At 34.4% G+C, this 19,108-nt stretch overlaps 1 protein-coding gene across 1 annotated transcript in view; it reads left to right on the top strand.

Annotated features, from left to right (window-relative positions):
- LOC134843851 (glutamate receptor ionotropic, NMDA 3A-like) overlaps positions 1-19,108 on the top strand; it is a gene marked incomplete at its 5' end in the record, with an annotated part of 38,899 nt that overhangs the window by 17,449 nt on the left and 2,342 nt on the right. Inside the window, 8 exon segments of the mRNA XM_063860158.1 lie at positions 2,344-2,465; positions 2,724-2,875; positions 3,084-3,276; positions 7,772-7,962; positions 12,038-12,183; positions 17,216-17,493; positions 18,079-18,239; positions 18,546-18,830. Of these exon segments, the coding sequence (XP_063716228.1) occupies positions 2,344-2,465; positions 2,724-2,875; positions 3,084-3,276; positions 7,772-7,962; positions 12,038-12,183; positions 17,216-17,493; positions 18,079-18,239; positions 18,546-18,830 (1,528 nt within the window).

The following is a 19,108-nucleotide window of genomic DNA, read 5'->3' as shown; positions in this document are numbered from 1 at the left end:
TATTTTGAGGCGAGAGCGCCTTACGCCTCTTTTACGCCTAAAAACGCCTTTTTGGCATGTTTTTCCAAAAACATGCCTGCGGCGCAAAAAGTTTGGCTAAAACAGAGTCTTTTTTAGTTGATTTAGGGGAGCTAAGAAAATAAGAAAAGTAATTTGGTCGGATCTTTTAAACTATTTCCTCCCCTATTTCGATATTTAGAAATTCAACTTTGGCGTCCCTATTTTCAATAGCTTGAAACAATTTTCAGAAAATATATTTATTTAAAATTTTTTACGTGGGTATTATATATACAGTGCGTAATACAAATACGAACGCGCGAAAATGAAAAACCCACTTAAATATTGACATTTTTGAAATGCATATTTTATACAAAAATGGTTGTCAAAAATAATACATGCATATACCCAGGTCCAGTCATCTTGAAAATCTTGCAAAGATCTTGAAGAATCTTGAAGATTTATCAAGATTTATCAAACATAGAAAAGAAAAGTTAAAATAATTCCGGCTTTTTCCAAGGTACCTAAGAGTCTAAACTACCCGGGTTGACCAAAACTTCTTATCATACAGTTTTCATATATGAGAAACTTCTTGTCATACAATTTCATACAATTCCATACGTACAGAAAATTGTATGAAAACTCTATGATAAACATTTTTCTATATATGAAAATTGTATGATAGGTGTTTTCCCATAAACCAAAAATTTTGATTTTTTCTTTCTGAATTTAGTCTCTGAAAAATTTTCGGTTGTGTTTGCAACCGAACACAAGTGACAAAGACCTTGGTTACTCAAAACACCAAAGGTTTGACGGTCTTGCAATTACAGTGCTTAGAAAACGACCTGAATTTGGCTGTCTTTCACAATTAATCTAACAAAAGTAACAAACTTTTATTTTTTGGCAAAACTTTTTAATGATGATTATTTCAAATTTTTGAATTTTCAAATTATCAGACATTGATCAAGGCATACATTAACACCCCATACAAAGGAAATATGAGTTTTCAGCGTTTTTGAAAAAACAATTTAACTGAAAAGAAAATAAAAGCCAATTTTATTGTATCCAGGACTACGTTATGCACACAAAATATTAAGTTTTGCATGCAAAAAATTTTTTTCGAAAAGTGTTTGTTTGCGTACGAAATTCGATTTGCGGTTGAAAAAAAAAACAAAATTTTTGGGCCAAATTTTCAAAATTACTTGAAACATTTTTTGTGTCGTAATCAAAAAAATGCCAGTCATACAATTTCCATATATGGGAATTGTATGATGAGCATTTTTTTCAAAAAACTAAAATCTCAGTTTTTTATCACCAGACTGTTCTATTAGAATCAAACAGCAACAGAAATAAGTTTATACCAGTTTTCAACCATTTTAAGAAATTGTATGAAAATTGTATGACAAGCATTTTTCCACACACTTGATGTATGGAATTGTATAAAAAGCATTTTCGGTGTATGGAGGTCAACCCGGGTACACGAACACCACCTCAAAAACATGTACGATCGCTCCGGCAGCTCAACAGAAGAATTTCCTTTTTCGAGCAATCTTGAAAAAATCTTCAAGATTCTTCAAGTTTTTTCAAAATCTTTAAAGACATCAAAGAAAAGTTCTTTATTTTTTTTTTCGAAAAAAAATTCATAGCAAATTAACGAGCGAACACTTAGCCAAGCATCTCCGAAACTACATTAAAATACTAAAAAAGGGTAAACTTCAGAGACAACTATTTAAGAATAATTTTAAGATTAATCTTATGGTTTTTGCATATTTTTTGCAGATCATTTTTTATTAATTTGAACTTTGTAATTTTTTGATGATTATTAGTTTTGCGCACAAAATCATTGATTGTTTAGAGCTTCAATGTATAATTACATTTGACTTTTTTATAATCATATTTAGTCTAACTTTTAAGTGTTTTGCAATTGAGTTTTCCAATTGAGAGTTCTGGAGAATTTTTAAATTTTTTTCAGAAAATTTTAGATTAATCTTCAATAAATAAGAAGGCCGAAAATTTTGTTGAAACCTTGGAAAATCCTGAATGTGAAATCGCCAATCATCCTTTGCTATCTTTGTTTTTTCACCAAGATTCTTTGAACTTTCGTGAAGAACATTTGATATCTTCTAAGATTTTTTGGCAAGAACTTGCCAAGACAGCCAAGATTTTCCTTAAGATTTAACCAAGTTTCTTCAAGATTTTTCAAAGATATCTAAGATTGATGGACTTGGGGGGGATAGTTAACAAGGTCCATTTGGCCGACCTAAAAAACAGAAAAAAAACGGACAAATTTTTCTAGAAAATCCTAGATCTGCCCATGGTTTGAAACAATGTTTTGTTTCCATTTAGATACAAACTGACGAGAGACATGTTGCAGTGCTGCAGTGGACTGATGGTGGACTTTCTGAACCAACTAAAACAGGACTTGGACTTCCACTACCATCTCTACATTGTGGACAAAAACAAACCAGGTACACTTTCAAACTTGAATAACACCATGAAATGTGAAACGAAATTACCTGTCGTTTTCAAAGTTTTGATATATTTTTTCACGTGTTGTATATTTATTCAGTCGATTTATTCCGTGCATTATTTTTCTAAATTATTTCCAGGAGTGCAAAACATTCGGTCTACTCCTATTTAAACGTTCGGCATTCCACTTCCCCTTTTTTTCACGCTTCGTTTTTTCACCAAACCTTTGAACTATAGATGAGTTCTCACAATTCTAGGCAGTAAGATCAACGGCAGCTGGGACGGAATGGTGCGTGACCTGATCAATGGGGCGGCTGACCTGGCCATAGGTGCATTCTCCATCACCAAGGAGAGGTCAGAGGTCATCGACTTCACCTCCCCCTTCTTCCACTCAGGCTTCTCCATCATGGTAAGTATACCATCTTTAGCAGGGAATAGCTCATACCAGAAAATCCGAATGTCCGAAAAATGTACAACTCAATCAGAATTCCTTATGGGAAAATCTGGAAGAAAATGAGCTGTAAAATCAGTCAGTATGGACAGTTTAAATGACATTGATCTCATCACTTGCCTTATTTAAGTACAATATTATTATTTTTAATTAATTGCGTTTAAAGGTGGCGCGTAAGAAGCCAGACCCGAAAGCGGACGCCTTCCTGGCCCCCCTCAGTTGGGAAGTATGGATTCTGGTGGTGGTTTGTGTACATGTAGTGGCCCTGTGTATCACTGTGTTCGAGTGGCTCAGTCCATACGGCTTAACTCCACTTGGCCGAAACAGGGAGAAGGTGTTCTCGTGGCCTAGTGCACTCGGTGAGTATTCGGCTACCAAAGGTTCAATATGAATCAAAACATGGCTCAGATAGTTTCTCTACATTTAGACTCCATTTTTGGAAAGTTGGAATCGGAAAACTTCTCATATATCTTTTACGGAAAAAGTTTATGAAAATATTTTAGCTTCAAAAGTTGTAAGAAGACGCATTTATCCTGTTTTACCATCTCAGTTCCTCTTAATATTGTTGCTGCTTAAAAAATAAGGTTTGAGTTAAATTGAGAAGTAATCACGGGCTGATATGGTAAAAACTCAGTTTGATCTTCCAAACAACAGACCATGTTATCCGTATACATTTCACTTTTCCTCGTATCGTTTTCATTAACACTTCTGTACGCTAACTTGGTACGATATAATGATCCAATTATAAATAAGAACCCAGATTAGATCTGGAACAGGTTTCAAGAGAAACTAATCCAACCCTTCCCTGATATACGGTGCTAATAAATTTCAATTAAACCCGCCGGACCAGCGAGCCATCAAAAGCTTAAGTAAATAACGATCAACCATTTCTGCCTTTGTGAAAGTAAACATAACCGTCTTCTCATATATTGGCCCCAAAATTGTTTAGGTATTCATATATTAACCGGCTTTGTGGTTTACCGTGGTACCAATTATAATATAAATCATTACTAAGGAGGCAAGTTTAAAGGCGGGCTTAAGAACCTTTAAAAGTTAAACAGAAATTTGATTCATGGGAGTTAAAATTGCGCATAACCATAATTTTATGGCTTCACTAAGTTGACCGAAGAATTTATGATCAGTTTAATATATAGTACTTAGATGTTTAGAACTTGCTTTATACTGAGGGGAGGAGATTATAAAATGCAACAGATCGCGAAGTATAAAAGTATCAGACAGCCCAGAAATGCAAAGTGCAAAAGATAACAAGTTTAGCGTTTATATAACTGTCTTAGATAAGTCCCGAATATGCAAACTATTATTTCAGCATAATTTATCTCGCAATTTATTGCTGTCACGCTAGGTCTTATAACCTTCATCTTGAAAAACCTTAAAAATGATGCAATGCTTACCACGTTTTTACAAATTACTCATAATAAAAATTATAAAATTACCTTCCTCAATTTTTTTCTAAAAAAAAAATTCCTGCATCGACAAAGACGTTTTTGAAGTAAATTCATTTAACTTTAAATCAACTTTCAGTAATTTGATTTGGTAATTTTCGAGAGTAATTAAACAGGCCGAATTATAAGCCATCCGGAAATGCGCGCACTCTATAAGCCAGCCGAAAAGCTACACCATATGAATGAGTTTGCTTAACTTTCGTAGCTGTTAGATAAATGGTTCACAGCTATTTAAAAACATTTAAGTATTTTTGGCTGGTTGATACTTCGCTGGTTTATATACCACCAGTATTTTTTTAAAACGTAATACTCAAGCTTGAATATGAAAAAATCAAAATATTTCAGATATAAAATCAAGAGTTAGAAGAAAGATTAGAGGCATCACTCGACAGGCTTAACCGCTTTTTTTGGAGTTTTCTCTCGATGTAACAGCTAATTTTTGCTACTGACTTAGAAATGAACGATAAAGAAATTATTTATTTTATTTCAATTTGTTGTTTTTTTTGGTTGTAAAAAGACTGCAGACCTGAAAAAAATTTCAAGGTATTCGAAATATAATTGTACTCCAAAATGTACGTGAAAAAATATACTCAATAGAAATCATTTTCAGTGTTGCAGTCGTCTATAGAGGAGTATTGCTTACCAAAAACTACTAGTTCCTGGGATAATCTATATAAAAGTCAGCCCAAATGAAATTTCCCGCTGTAATAAAAAAAATTTAAAAGGAGTTTTCTAGAAATCTTTTTAACGGTCAATGTTTTTGAGCGATTTTTTGAAGCCAATATACACAAAAAAAACTTAAAATTGAATTGTGATTAATTAATTGTTTTGAAGTTATTCGCACTTAGTTATTGAAATAGTTTAATCAAGAACCGAACGAGGCTCAAAAATTTGTAAATAATCTCTGTAAAGTTTTTGGTAGAACAAGATGGGTAAGTTTTTAGGCAATGCGACCTGTAATTTAAGCAAACACAACATATATGAATTAAGCAATGCAACCTAAAATGCAAGAAAATGAAGCTCTAAAAGGAATAAATGATGGCGTTCAATCGAATGAGAATACAATTGAATCAAAGTTCTTAGCTTTAAAGTTAGAGAAAACTCTTTCGAAATTGACTTAAATCTGTAACTTTTATCTAAACCTTTTTGTTTTTTAAACTGGTCTCAAACCATCTCGGTCAGTGCGAAATGAAAATTGACACGTTTTTCCAATAAAACGTTTTATAGTGTGGTTCAAATTTTCACTAGAATAACAAGGGAACCTAAACTTTTTTCACATTCACGAACGCAAAAAAGCTAAGATTTTGAACAAGCAGAAATGTTTCTGAATTTTTTGCAAACATTTTGGAGAAAGGATTGATCTGTATCACTTGCACAGCAGTCGGTACTTCTGACTTATTATTCAAATATGAAAATCTTTATGAAGAGATGCGTCCGACTTTGTTCAGTTAACTTTAAGGGGACGGTTGATTGTGCGAATCATCAAAATTAGATCTAATACTTTTTTCCTCATATTTTTTTGGTGCTGAAATTTGAAAAAACTATACAAACAGATTGTCAAAATTGACTGAACGTTTCGAAAATCATTTGGAAATGTGAACATCAAGTAGAAAGGGCTTTAGTTTGATATCACAAGCTGCGGTGCCACACGAGCGTTGTTTGAAAAGTATGAACATGCTTGCGCAAAAAAAACTTTTCAGGCTCTTAGAGTTTTCCATTTCGTGTAGTGGTCCATTTAATTAAGCTTTTAAAAGAAGGGAGCGACAAATTCCTCTTCCTCAGTTTTAGATGACTAGCATTTTTACATTCTAAAAAAGCCAGAAAATTGTTTATACGGCAATTTGCATAAAAATTTGTTAAAAATTTTTTCACTGAATGACACTGTCATTGTTTAGCTTGATTTATAACAGCAAAATTTGTTTCAAATGACTTTTACAAAATCTGATATCAGCAAAAATCTATGCGTTGGAAAGAGCCAACATCCAAAACAACCGACTTTTAATTTCAAGGCTGCTTGTTTCAAATTGATGAATATCCTTTAATGTTTCAATTAAATTATAGTTGTTTCATTATTTTTGGTTTTTTGAACTTTTTTCAATTGTTCATATATTCCTCTACACGCAACTTCAGGCACAAAGTGACCATTTCTGCGTTTATTAAGGAAAAATTTGCATCAATTAGCTGGCTCCATTTGGCCAGGTGTTTTCAAAACCAGGTGTTTTTTCGAAAAATGATAGCAGGTGAAAACTTCTGTAAAACATTGCCTGTTAAAATGTCAAAATTTCTCTCGAAAAAAACATGCAAATACAAATATTTTATCATTTTTTTTCCAAAGTCGGAAGAATTCTCACCGATGCAGTCAGGGGCGGATCTAGGATTTCTCTCGAGGGGGGGGACAAGTTTTAAAAAAAATTTCAAAACTTTTGTCGAGCTTTTCTTTAGGTCGACCAAATTAATAAAAAGTCCCTGTTTTGGCCAATTTTTCTGCGCCGCAGGCAAATTTTTGAAAAACTAGCAAAAAAAAGGCGTTTTTTTGCACTTTTTGGAAAATTTTTAAAGGTTCATCAGACAAAAATGGATATCTCAAAATAGTTCAAAGGGGACACCCTTTGAGTGGGCAGGTTATCGAATCCCTGAGGAGAGGGCGTACGCCACCACCCCCACCCTCACCCTCACCCCTAAATTCGCCCTTGAATGCAATAGAATTTTAATTTTTCGATTTTATTTCAAAATGTAGCTATCTGCAGTTATCGCCTCTCTAATTTAAATGTTAAACTAGTCAAAAACTAGCCCTGTTAATTTAACTATATTTTTGACCGATTTGACACTGCCCTGGAAATCTAAGATAACATCGGATCTGAATCCATTGAGCTGTGTGAATTGCCTGTCAAATACGGACTCCTGTAGCTTTCTTTAGTTTCTTCTGCCTGACATACTGCGTCGAATTGAAACAACCGGTTGTTTATTTGGACATTTAAATATTTCCAGATACTTTTGCTAATTGTGTGGAAGAGTTGCAAGTCTGACCTACAGATAGTATCATAGTGAGTTCCAGTGGAGCCGATATTTATACCTCTCAGAGTATTTCATGCGGAAGTAATTGGCTTCTAAATTAAAATATATATAAAACAGTGGAGGGTGCTCCTCAAATTATATAACAACTAAGCACGCCACCAATTAATTGTCTAAAGGCATAAAGGCATAAACTGGTCTAAAGTTTTCTCGATAAATCTTTTTAGAACAACTTTTCTCTGCAGATGATCATCGCTTTAAACAGTATTTAAAAGTTAGGATGCTAAAAACACAGACTATCAAGCTGAACTTTTGTATGATCGGAAAATTTTTTATCGGAAAACAATCTGATTAAATATTCTTTTCGTTTGCGTTGCAGTGCACACGTGGAGTATGTTGTTCAGTCACACCTTCCCCTCCAAGGCGCCCAAATGCTGGAGTGCCAGATGGCTGGTGAATGTGTGGGGCTGCTTCTCCTTCGTCTTCATCGCCAGCTACACAGCCAACCTGGCCGCATTCATGGCCGGAATCATGCAACACTTACAAGTCGAAAACATATACTCGCCCATAGTAAGTCCCATCCACTAAAACAATCTTAGCACTTCTACTGAATCAGTTACAAATATCAATTTTACGGTAAAGCGGTAAAAACCAGTTAATATACACTACTGGACAAAAGTAAGAGCAAACTCAGGTTTTTACTTTCCAAAAAGCTTGTTTTCAATGTCCATATTGGACAACATTTAGTTCGAATTTCAGCATGATTTTTACGCAGACCAAGAGCAAGTGATCAGAGATACACTCTATCAAATGCTCAACATTTGGTTTTAAAGGCCTTTCAATTTAGCCCGGCTCTGATAAAACCAGATTTCTTCATCCGCTCTAATTTTTTTCGAATCGCTTGGCAGGTACGAAATAGCTAAATTTAGCAAAAAATCTGTTTCATAAAAATAGGTACTAGGAAAATTTATGTGATTGTGTTATTTTGATTTAAGTTTTGGACGCTTTACTTTTTCTCGAAAACTATATAACCGATTTTAAAAAAGTGGTATCAATGGACAGACCACCCTCTCCCATATGTTTCTGTAACTTTTCCTACCATACTCTGTCTCTTTTTATTTTGCCCAACTTAATACAGCCTTCAAAAACCTGTGGTGAATTTGTTTCAACCATACTATTTTTTATTTTCTCAAAAAACACTCTTCGGCCATATCTTGAATTTTTCGTTTAATCTGAAAAACGGATCGTGAGAGGCTCATCTGCACTAGCGGCTAAGCTCATTTGTTCTAAAATTTCACTAAATGAGTCAGTCGAAGACAGGGTTTTGCAGCAAACCTTAGATTTTAATGGATTTTAGAGATCTCTGGGGTCCTGCGAGGAAAAAAATATTTTCCCTCATGAAACTTTTTGCATAAAATTATTAGTAATTGTTTTTATATTAATATAGTTGTGGTCCTCGGAAAAGTCAAAATTTTGGTTTTTTAAACGATTTTTGAATATTTATGGCTTTTTAAAAAAAAATTCCCTGACAAATCTGGGATTAAAGGTTCAATTGAGAGAACAACGAAGACTGTCATTACCCCCCTGGCGCAATTGAAATTGCCCAATTTTTTGTAGCAAAACAGTAATGTCAAACGAAAGTTTCAAAATGGTGGTGGAAGCTTTCCTACACAAAGAGTTACGCCTCTGAGACACCCTCTTGCTAAATCTGATATAAAGGATATAACCAAACCAGCTGGTTGTGGAAAAAAAATTTACCCAGTGAGTTAGGCCTTAAATAAACAAGGTTTCTTAAAAACAAAACAATGTTATAGCCTTCAAAAAAGTCAACTTGTTAAATATTTCAACGTTTTTTGAATTTTTGGTTTTAAAATGAAGTGGTCAATTAAAGAATCTGATTTTAGAAATTTTTCTGCATATATTGATACGCCTTAACTTCTGCGGAAAAACATGGCAGTCGGAACAGTCAATCTTATGATTTTAAAAGACCGTTTTTTGAAAACCTTTTCATCTTCTCTCAGAAACTAATCTAACAAATCTAAGATTAAGGATGCAATCAAAAAAACAGGTTGAAATAAGTTTTTTTTTTGTCGAAGTGGCGACTCCCTTATATTTGGATGAAGAATGTTACGCTTTTGGGGAAAAGTCCAATTTCTCAATATTCTTTTTTTGTATTATTTGCATTTTTCTTTTTCTTAGTAATGAACACCCTGTCAAATCCAAGATTCAGCCGAGAAAAAAAACTGATTATGGGAACCTTCCCTGCTAATTGACTTCACAGCTATGGGTTCAATCGGACAAACAATTTCCGTCAATCTTCTTTACAGAAGTCGCTAAGCCCAAATTTTTTTAACACTGCTATGAATGAAGCTATTTGCTGCGACAAAAAATCAAATTTTGAGATTTTGATCGTCTTTGGAAGCTTTTTTTATAAATCTGCTTCTGTAATTCTGATTTTAACAAATCAATTGAAAGATAATGTTGCAGGTTTTTACCTTCATAACGATTACACGCTGTTTTTTGCAGAAAAGCCTGTATGTCTTCATAAAAAATTCAAAAATTTCAAATTTTTGGGAATTTCATTGTTTTTTGAAAACGAACATAGCAAAACTGGCATTGAGTTCAATCGAAAAACGGGTGTTAAGCAACTGCCCCACTCCTACACTTGAGTCAAACAGGTAGTTCCAGCAAACAGGTACTTCCAGCTTTATCTGAGCCCACAGTTTTAAACTGATTAGTCCAATTTTCTCACTGAGAATGTTTCACATCGCATGAAAAAATTTTGTTATCACGTTTTTTCGATAAAAAGTTTACTTCGATGCAAAGCTTATTTTGCCGGCCATGAATCAGCAGTGTTTTATTGGCGACTTTGCACTTTCACTTAGATTTTAGTGGTTTCATTTCCTACACTTTTAATTTAAAAATATGCTTTCAAATCTTACTTGGAGATAATTATTGACCAGAACTAAAGTAGACACTTCAAGTCACCAGCAAAAAAATGCAGGAATACAAAAGCATTTTTTGCTAGAGATTACCAAAAATAACGTAGGTTTTTGTTTCGAAACTGTTATAAAAATATTTTTTACCTGTAATTATACGCGAAAAATTTCAAAAAATTCACTTTTTCCCCAGGACCGCATAGATCTCTATTTCACATACAAACTAAGATTTGCAGTAAAAAAAACTATCTTCCAGCTACTCCTTCAGTGACTCATTTGCTTATTCCATCGCTGTAAACTTTTTCTGGAAGTTTTTCTTCAGGAAAACATACTCAAAGTCTATCCCTAATGCGTCGCTGAAAATCGCTAATTCAGTGCTATTTCAACAGAGATTTTTGCGAGTAATGCGACGATAAAAAAATCATTGCAATTCATCGCTAAAAGTTTTCCAATTTTTTAACTCTGGTTCAGGGCTAGTTCACATGTGAAAATTGCAATTTTAGTAACAATTAAGCAATAATTCTTTTACTTTAAGGCAATCGCTATTTTTAAGGCAATCGCTATATATTCAGTGTGGACTGAGAACGGGTGTACTGATGTTTAAAAATCTTCTTTTCCATGCTAATGCATTGAAGCTAATTAGCTAAACCGCCTATATGTCTGCCGATTTTGCGTTAGGTACGAAACAACCGTGATCATTAGCAATTTTCATCCCTTGGATGGAAAACTTGCAATTAAAAAATTATGGCCTAATTATCGGCAGTTACAATGAGTCAAAACATATTTTTGAATTGTAACCAAAAGTAAAGTCAGAGATTTTCATTTATAAAAATTAAATGACCTCGTGGCATGTTGTTTGCTACCAAATAAATTTCTATCAGCATTAGATGTTTTTTCTTCAAAATCGTACTTAAATCATGCGACATCATGACTTCGAGAACTTCACTCTTATGGTTCCAAGTATTCATAAACATCTTTTATTAACGTGTGAATTTCATAAAGTGCATGGAAGTGTCCATGCAACACGTGTAAGTCTATTGACCAGTTTGAAAAAATGGCACAAACTTTAACTCAATTTTACAACAAAAAAAACTTGTGTTAAAACCAACTTTCTACATTATTTCCTATTTTACCAAAAATTAGCTTGGATGCAGGGATAAAATTTCTTGACGAAATTTCTTTCCAACTTTTTTGGGACTAAAAAGGTCTCCGAGCTCTCCTTAACTATAAAGAAAATATTAAGCCTACAAAGACCCTGGCTTGCCAAAAAGTTAGGTGGTTTTTAAAAAAATTAAGTTTGATCGACAAAAATGGTTGCCGTAAAATAGTTCCTAAATGGAGACCCTTCGAGTTGTCAGTAGGTCGAATCCCAGATTCGACGCCTTCTAAATCCACCCCTAGGCAGACGAATAGGCAATAACTTGATTTAAAACAATACAGACAAATCATATGTTTTCATTCAATATTTTTTCTTGTAATGATAGTGGCTGCTACCAAAAAATGAGCTGAACAATTTGTAAGTTGGTTAGTTGGTCGTTTTCTTCGCGGATCAATGGTTGCTTTAAGTTATGTCGTGAAATAGTATCGAACCGAAAATTGAAATTTTGGATTTAATGTTGACTAGTTCCTGAGCTCTCCCCTCCTAAAAACACTCCTGGATTTAACTTTTTCTATTAAATTGAACTCACTCTGATATCCTGCTTCAGTTCCAAACTCCTGACGGGATGACCAAGTTTGCGACAGTGAATGGGAGCAGCACTGACAACTACATCAAACTTAATTGGGACCGAATGCACAAGTTCATGAAGGACTTCAACACAGACTCCATCGAGAGTAGCATTGCAAGCGTTAAGTAAGTATGCACAAAAGTTTACACCTACTTTTAAAAAAAAAACTTCCAGTGAAGAATTGGGGTTGGGAGCGGGGCGGGGGCAGAGAAGTCAACGTGTTCCTATCTCAGAGTTTGACCCCTTCGCTACCCAAAGGGTACCCCGTTTGGATCTGTTTTAGGACGACGATTTTTGGCCAAATCACCCTAAAATTAATTTCCAATTCTTTCTGGGGGAGGGGGTAGTAGCGCCCAGAAGCCAGAAGCAAAAGTGCATTTTTTGCCCCGAGACAGCACTATTTTTTCATACATTTTTGCTGAAAAAAGACCGAGATCTAAGCAATCTAAATACTATCTCTGCATGACTATAAGACCACGTCACTACACAAACATTTCCCTTATAGTCTCAGATTCGATTTTGAATTTAAGCGACGGGATTCGTTTCTGAGTAAATCAAAAAATGGTTTGTCAATCTCATTTTCTCTTGCTCTCCTAGTACCAAACTCTTTTGTTAAACGACTAAGTAGGCGGCGTTAATTGCGCAATCACTTCCTGACTTAAAGGGCTAGAAAGTAATTTATGTGTAAAATTTTCCTGTTAGAACAAAAAAAAATTGGGGTCTTTTCTTCGAACGTCACAAGGATTTTTTTTTGCGGTTTACGGGACATTTCCTTTTTTCTCCACACGCTCAACTGCTGCGAGTGACGTCAAATATATGAAAAGATTAAATGGCCCGATACTTTTTCCAAACAGCGCTACCAAATCAAATTGACAAAAATAAAATGATGTTGTGCAAGTTCTTTTTCCGCGCTATATGAAACAAGAATAATCGCATATCACGGAAAAATCCTGAATCTTCCGACTGCTCTTTAACTGTTCTCGAATACTTTTTGTAAAGATAATTTTGGTAAATTATATATTTTGAACTGTCAATATTGAACATTACGTGCTAAATTTTGAGTCGTATACGGAACTAATATGACCAATTCAGTTTGCTGTCAAAATGATTTGCAACGATTATCAGTGCCGATAAAATTTGCCCGCATAAAAAAATCGCAATTTCAAGCTTGTATTGATTAACTGAGAAGTTTCTAATCGGAGTCAGGCTATTGTTTGCAGAACTGCCTGAGGATCCAAAAACTCTAGGCTCAATTCCCAAGATGCCAAAACAGTTTTTGTAAAATTGGTCTGAGTATCAGAAGAAACCAGCGATCGCTTAAATATTTCTCTGTTTCTGTGAAAATCGGAGCAATGATAATTTTAACCTGCTTTTCGAAATAAAAGCAAAATGAAAGGAATTTTTTTGAATTAGTTAGAACTTCTAATGAACTAAAATGTCTATAATGATTTCTTTCAAGTAAATCAGGAGGCAATCTAATCAAGAAGACTCGTATAAAGGCAAAGCCCTGTATCTTTTGACGGCCCCTTGAAGCGTTTCTAATTTAATATTTGACAAAAAATGGTGACAATTACTTTTTTTAAAAACAGAAAAACATTCCACCACACGCAATGTCAACAAGACTGCTCGTATCAGGGCGAAGCCCTGAATGTTCCGACTGCCTTTTAAGGTTTATGGAGCAGCAGTAATAACATTAAAAGTTTAATTGAAATAAATAAAAATGAAATTTTTTTTCTAAAGTTTGAAATTTTTTAATGAAAATCATCCCCCCACACGCCATATAAAGTACAAAAAGATAGATTTCGTTCCTCAAATCAATTATGGCAAATAAGCTTCGTTCAACCAATTTGGAACGATTTATAAGACGGATTAAATCTCCGCTTACGCGTTAATAGCGCGAATTATATCGCGCGTTAATTGTCCCAAATTGGTCAAAATGGCCAAAATGGCAGTCTTTAAACCCTCATAACTTAACGAAAAATGATCACAGGTGAAATATCTTTTCAAATTTAAGCTCAGTACAACAATACCTTTCGAGTGATATAAGAAAATTCCGTCAAAAATGGCTAGTTAAAAAGTCGAAATTTGTCTGAAGAAAAAAAAAACCCACCCGAGCACAAATATTCCGTTACTTTCGTATCGAAAGTCGGAACAAAAACAAAATGATAAATGCAGCGTCTAACAACCACTTCTTGGATCATTATTTTACCTCGATTCAAGTTCAAGTGATTTGAGAAACGTATAAATTCGCTGCTTACGCTATGAACTAATAGATCTTCAACAACTGTACATAAGAGATACAAGCAAAAAAAACTCTTAATTTTGAGCTCAAAGTATTGAAATCTTCCGGACTATACAAAATTCCAGCAATAACTGTTAATTCAAAAATTTGAGGTTTTCTGGAAAAAAGGTTACGCCATGTAGAATGTCTTATCATTTTCTCCGGAAGTCGGAGCAATGAAAAACGCGCCATCTTCTATCCGAGTTTATCAACGATTTCTCAATTTTTTTGTTCAAATTCCAGATTTTGATTCCCCAGCGTAAAAATTTCCGGCCGATTTTCAAAGTCTCAAAATTGATATAATTTTTTTGCTATTCTTTAGTCTCATTAATATAAATGAAACATAAATGTTTTCATCAGTAGTAATAAAGGTAATGTAAAGTTTGTGCGAATATAATGAACAACCGTGGGATTTAAAGTAATACAAAATTGCTCGTGAGGAGACAAAATTTTGAATGGTTTGGTTGTCTCTTAGAGTATAAGGAGCAATTTTTGTAAAAAAAAAAAACGATACTATAGAAAATTCAAATGAAAAAAAATTATTGTTGTCATCTGTTTCAAAAATTGTTATTGGTAAATACCCAGCAATCTAACGCTAACGCTATAATAGAAACAAACGTGAAAATTTCTCCCCTTGAAAGCGTTATTGGGACCATTTAGCCTTGTTCCGCAACCTAAATCAAAATGCTTTGAGCCAAATTTTTGCCGCTTAAGCTACGCTTCAGTTAAAACATATCTTGCCTTAAATGTTCCAAATTTCCTTTAAAGCAATTTTGAAACACCCGTATTTTGCAGGTCTGATTTTTATTTTGAAAATACCGGTAAATTATTTTAATGGTACGCTGTTTTGCAAAAAAAAATCTGATTTACTCTGATAATTTTTGAAAAAAAAAATCATTTGTTTTTACTATTTTATGCCAAACTCGTTCTGGCGTAAAAAAAATGTTGATTTTTTTCCGATGGTGTCTTTATCGAGAAAACGTCCGTGTTCATAGTGTCAGTTATTAATAAAACATGTATTTTCTGATTCTTTTTCTTTTCTTCTTGTCTCACATTTACACACTTGTCGTCTATTTATCAGCATGTGAATGGCATTTTTCAAATTGATCTGGATTTATGTTAATGTCATGCTAGAATGTTCAATCGTTATCGTCAAATATGTAACATTTTGAATGCCTCTTTTCGATAAAACAAATTGGTCAGAAAAATGGCTGGAAATTGGAAAGCATCCTGACAACTCGGCAAAGATTCGGCCGATTTGAACTTCGCACAATTCAGCCAAAAAATAGAGACAATTTAATCCCAAATTGTTCGGCTAAAAATGAACTCAAGTGCCGAGTAATACAAGAGTTTGTCTGTGGCTGAACTGTGCTTGGCGAGTTTTCTGTGTGCGGATTTGTCAATATTTAAAAAAAAGCCGGCTCAAGTTGCCCAATCTTTAAAAATATGAAACAGAAATAATTTAAGTTGAAATATTGCAAAGTTAAGAACTTTTAGAAAAATGCTAGCAAAATTTAAGCAGCAAAATCATTTTACCCCTCACAATATATGGATACGTTGGTGCTGTAGTTGGGGGTTATTCAAGTTTTTGTCTCGCTAATAGATTTTTTAAAGCGCTAATGTCTATTTATTCTTCTAAATAGTCTTTTGATTAAGTTTTTAAAAAATTTCGTTGAATTTGATAGAAAAAAATTTATGAACAATTTCAAAATATACACAAAATTATTCAAATAAGCTCTTATTTAGAATACAGATTTTTCTTTCTGTTCTTTTTGTCTTGACTTTTAATTTAATTGTGTGTTTTTTTAGTTGCTCTCAATATTCGTACTTATTAAGCCATGAATCGCTCATTATAGTTCTAACTCGCTATTTTTTCGTGGGCTTTTCTAATAATGGTATCAAATTGTGCAAAAATTTTATGCTTCATAATGATCAAAAAAATTTTCCTTGGAAAATCCAATCTTTTGATATTAACAGACGCCATGCTTAACCCAACATAGTACATTTTTTCATTTTATTCCCTTTCTTATCGCGTCTTAATCAATGAAACCTCACTTTCAAAGTCTCCTTTATTAATAAATAATGTCTTCCTCTTGCTCTTTTTCTTTTTTCTAAGCCTGCCGCCCACACTTGCTGTCAATTCTAGTCTGTGAATGACTATTTTTAAATAGATACGGGATATTTGTCAATATCATGCTTCCTAATTGGAAAACCTCTCTTCACTGAAATAAAAAAAAATGCCAGACTAAAATAAGAAAAATGCTTCGTCTCAATTTTTATTTTGCTACTGAGAGGCTAGCATTACTAGATTATACCAGCTCTAAAAACGCTTAAGAAAGTTTTTTTTGCCCCTCCCCTCTCTATCTCCCAAAATAAGTGCACATTGGCGTTCAAATTTTAAATCAGTTTTCTGGCACTTCACAATGTAGAACTGAAAAATAATTAAAATTTCTTCAAAATTTTTTTTTAATTTCGCCGACCTTTTTTTAGGTTGACTAATTTGATTTTCCGAGCATTCCCAGAGCAGTAAAAAGAACCTGTTTTGGTAAAAATTTTCTGCGCCGCAGGCAAATATTCGAAAAAAAAACAGGCCAACAAAGGCGTTTTTAGGCACTTTTTGGAAATCTTTGATCAAATTTTGGCGCGAGCTTCCCTTTAAAGATTAGTAAATATTGCCGCCTAAGGCGCCTTTAGAAAAAATTTAGGGTCCGCGAGCCAAAAATGTATATCTCAAAATAGTACAAAGTGCGGAAACTTTGGGTCCGTAGGGGGTCGAACCCCTGAGAAAAGGTGTCCTCACCCAACCTCTCCCCCCCCTAAATTTGCCCCTGATTTCTTCCTAAAAAGTAATTCCAGAACAACTTTGACTGTTTCAGGAGCGACCTAATTCAGGCCTTCATCTACGACAGCCCAATTATCACATACGAAGTAGCGACCGATTCGGACTGTCGACTCCTAACTGTCGGGGCTCCCTTCGGAGGGGAGGGTTACGGGATTGGACTACCCAAGGGGAGTCACCTGAACAAAGCTATATCCACTCTGATTCAGAACTACACCAGTGGGACGTTTATGGAAGAGTTGACGGAGAAGTGGTTTCGAGGGGCTGGGTCAAAAGGGTGTTTCAAACCGACCAGGAACAAACAAGAGGGGCTAGGTCAGTTATTCAATGCGTTTCACATGCTAATTAGATATTAATAATAATTATTTGTGTTCCTTTGATTCGCGGAGGATTAATGAAAGGCCATGCAGCCTTTCTAGGCATAGATATTGCATTTACAAAGTTCTTGGACATCTTTTGCAAGACGGTTGAATTTTTTTTTCAAACATCATGTTTTTTAAAAAAAGTTTTGAGTTGTAAAATGATAAACAGATAGTCCTTTACATAAAATTTAACTAAGGGCGTCATCTTTGACAGTAAGGCAGCCGAAGGGAACATAAATGCAACTTAAAACTTTGACTTTTTGGTTATATCAAAAAAGAAACAATTTATTTAAGAAAGACTAGTGCGCGCTCATTATTTTTGAAGTGGTTTGCCCATTTGCGTTATCTTATACCCAGCAATTTTTCGCCTGTTTTTTGACAAGTTCAGAAATTTTTTACAAAAATTATTTTGAAAATCTATACCCCTGAATTTTCATCTCGCGCAACAGTCGATTGCAATTTGCCCTCTAAAATTTGAAATTTACCTCATTGGACTTCAAGCGAATGACACTCAATGAGTTTTTCTGTGGTTTTTCAGGTCTGAACCACGCGATGGGGCTGTTCTTCTTCTTCAGCTGTGGGGTGATATTCGCAGTGATCTGTCTGCTGTTCGAGATATTCACCTACAGATGGCTGGTGCCATACATGCGCAACAAGCCACACAGCAGCAAGTGGAAAGACCTCATGGTCTACAGTCAGGTACTGCCTCACTTCTACTGCATGTTGCAACAAATTAATACAAACAAATTTGAAACATAGTTTTAAATTTTTTAAAGCATTTAATACTACGACTCAAGAAAATAGAAAAATATAAAGCTTACAATAGATGGGGTTTTCCTAAATAGAAGTGGTTCGACTTTTTATGGAAACGCATTTTTTGTCAATTTAATCTGGGATTTTACTTAAAAAAACATCAAACCGTGTAAACTAGATTTGATAAGAACAGGCTTTTTTGGCAGCAAATGTAACACTAGAAAATTCACCTTGTTCTGTTCTCATTTTCAGAGACTTCATCGTGCGGTGAACAAAGAAGAGCACGTGAAAACTAAAGAAGTGTTCAAAGATGTCTTCAATCTTGTCAAACAGAGACAGTTCTCTCGCATGGTGTTCAAAGAAGACCTGAAGAGAAATGGGTCCATAGTGTCCGCTTCCGGGGCAGCAGGGGGAGGAACTCCACCTGCACATGCTCCGTCCTCCCCCCACCAGCTGAAGGGGGGCTATATGACACCTTCAACCCCACACTATCAACATCAATGCTCTTGTGGGGCCAGTGACACCTTAACTCAAAGAGTAAGTTGGATCAAGATGATTTGATTGGTTTAGAAAACAACATTATGACTGGTTTTCAAGATAGAAGCAATGTGTCCATAATTTACAAAAGTTAACTTAAAAAATGCCTATAATGATTGGAAGAGCACCAAAAAGGCCAGTTATATGCCTAGCTGCCTATTAGTGTTAAATCTATGAAATTTTTGAAAAATCATTTTGTTTTCGTGTCATGCCAAAATTTAGAAAAGTTCTGGGATTAATTCATAAAAAGATCCTTGCAGAACTTTTCTTAATGGCTT

Source organism: Symsagittifera roscoffensis, chromosome 4, assembly GCF_963678635.1.
Source record: "Symsagittifera roscoffensis chromosome 4, txSymRosc1.1, whole genome shotgun sequence".
Classification (NCBI taxonomy): domain Eukaryota; kingdom Metazoa; phylum Xenacoelomorpha; order Acoela; family Convolutidae; genus Symsagittifera; species Symsagittifera roscoffensis.
Note: the sequence above shows the minus strand (reverse complement) of the source record. Positions and strands in the feature narration are given on the sequence as shown.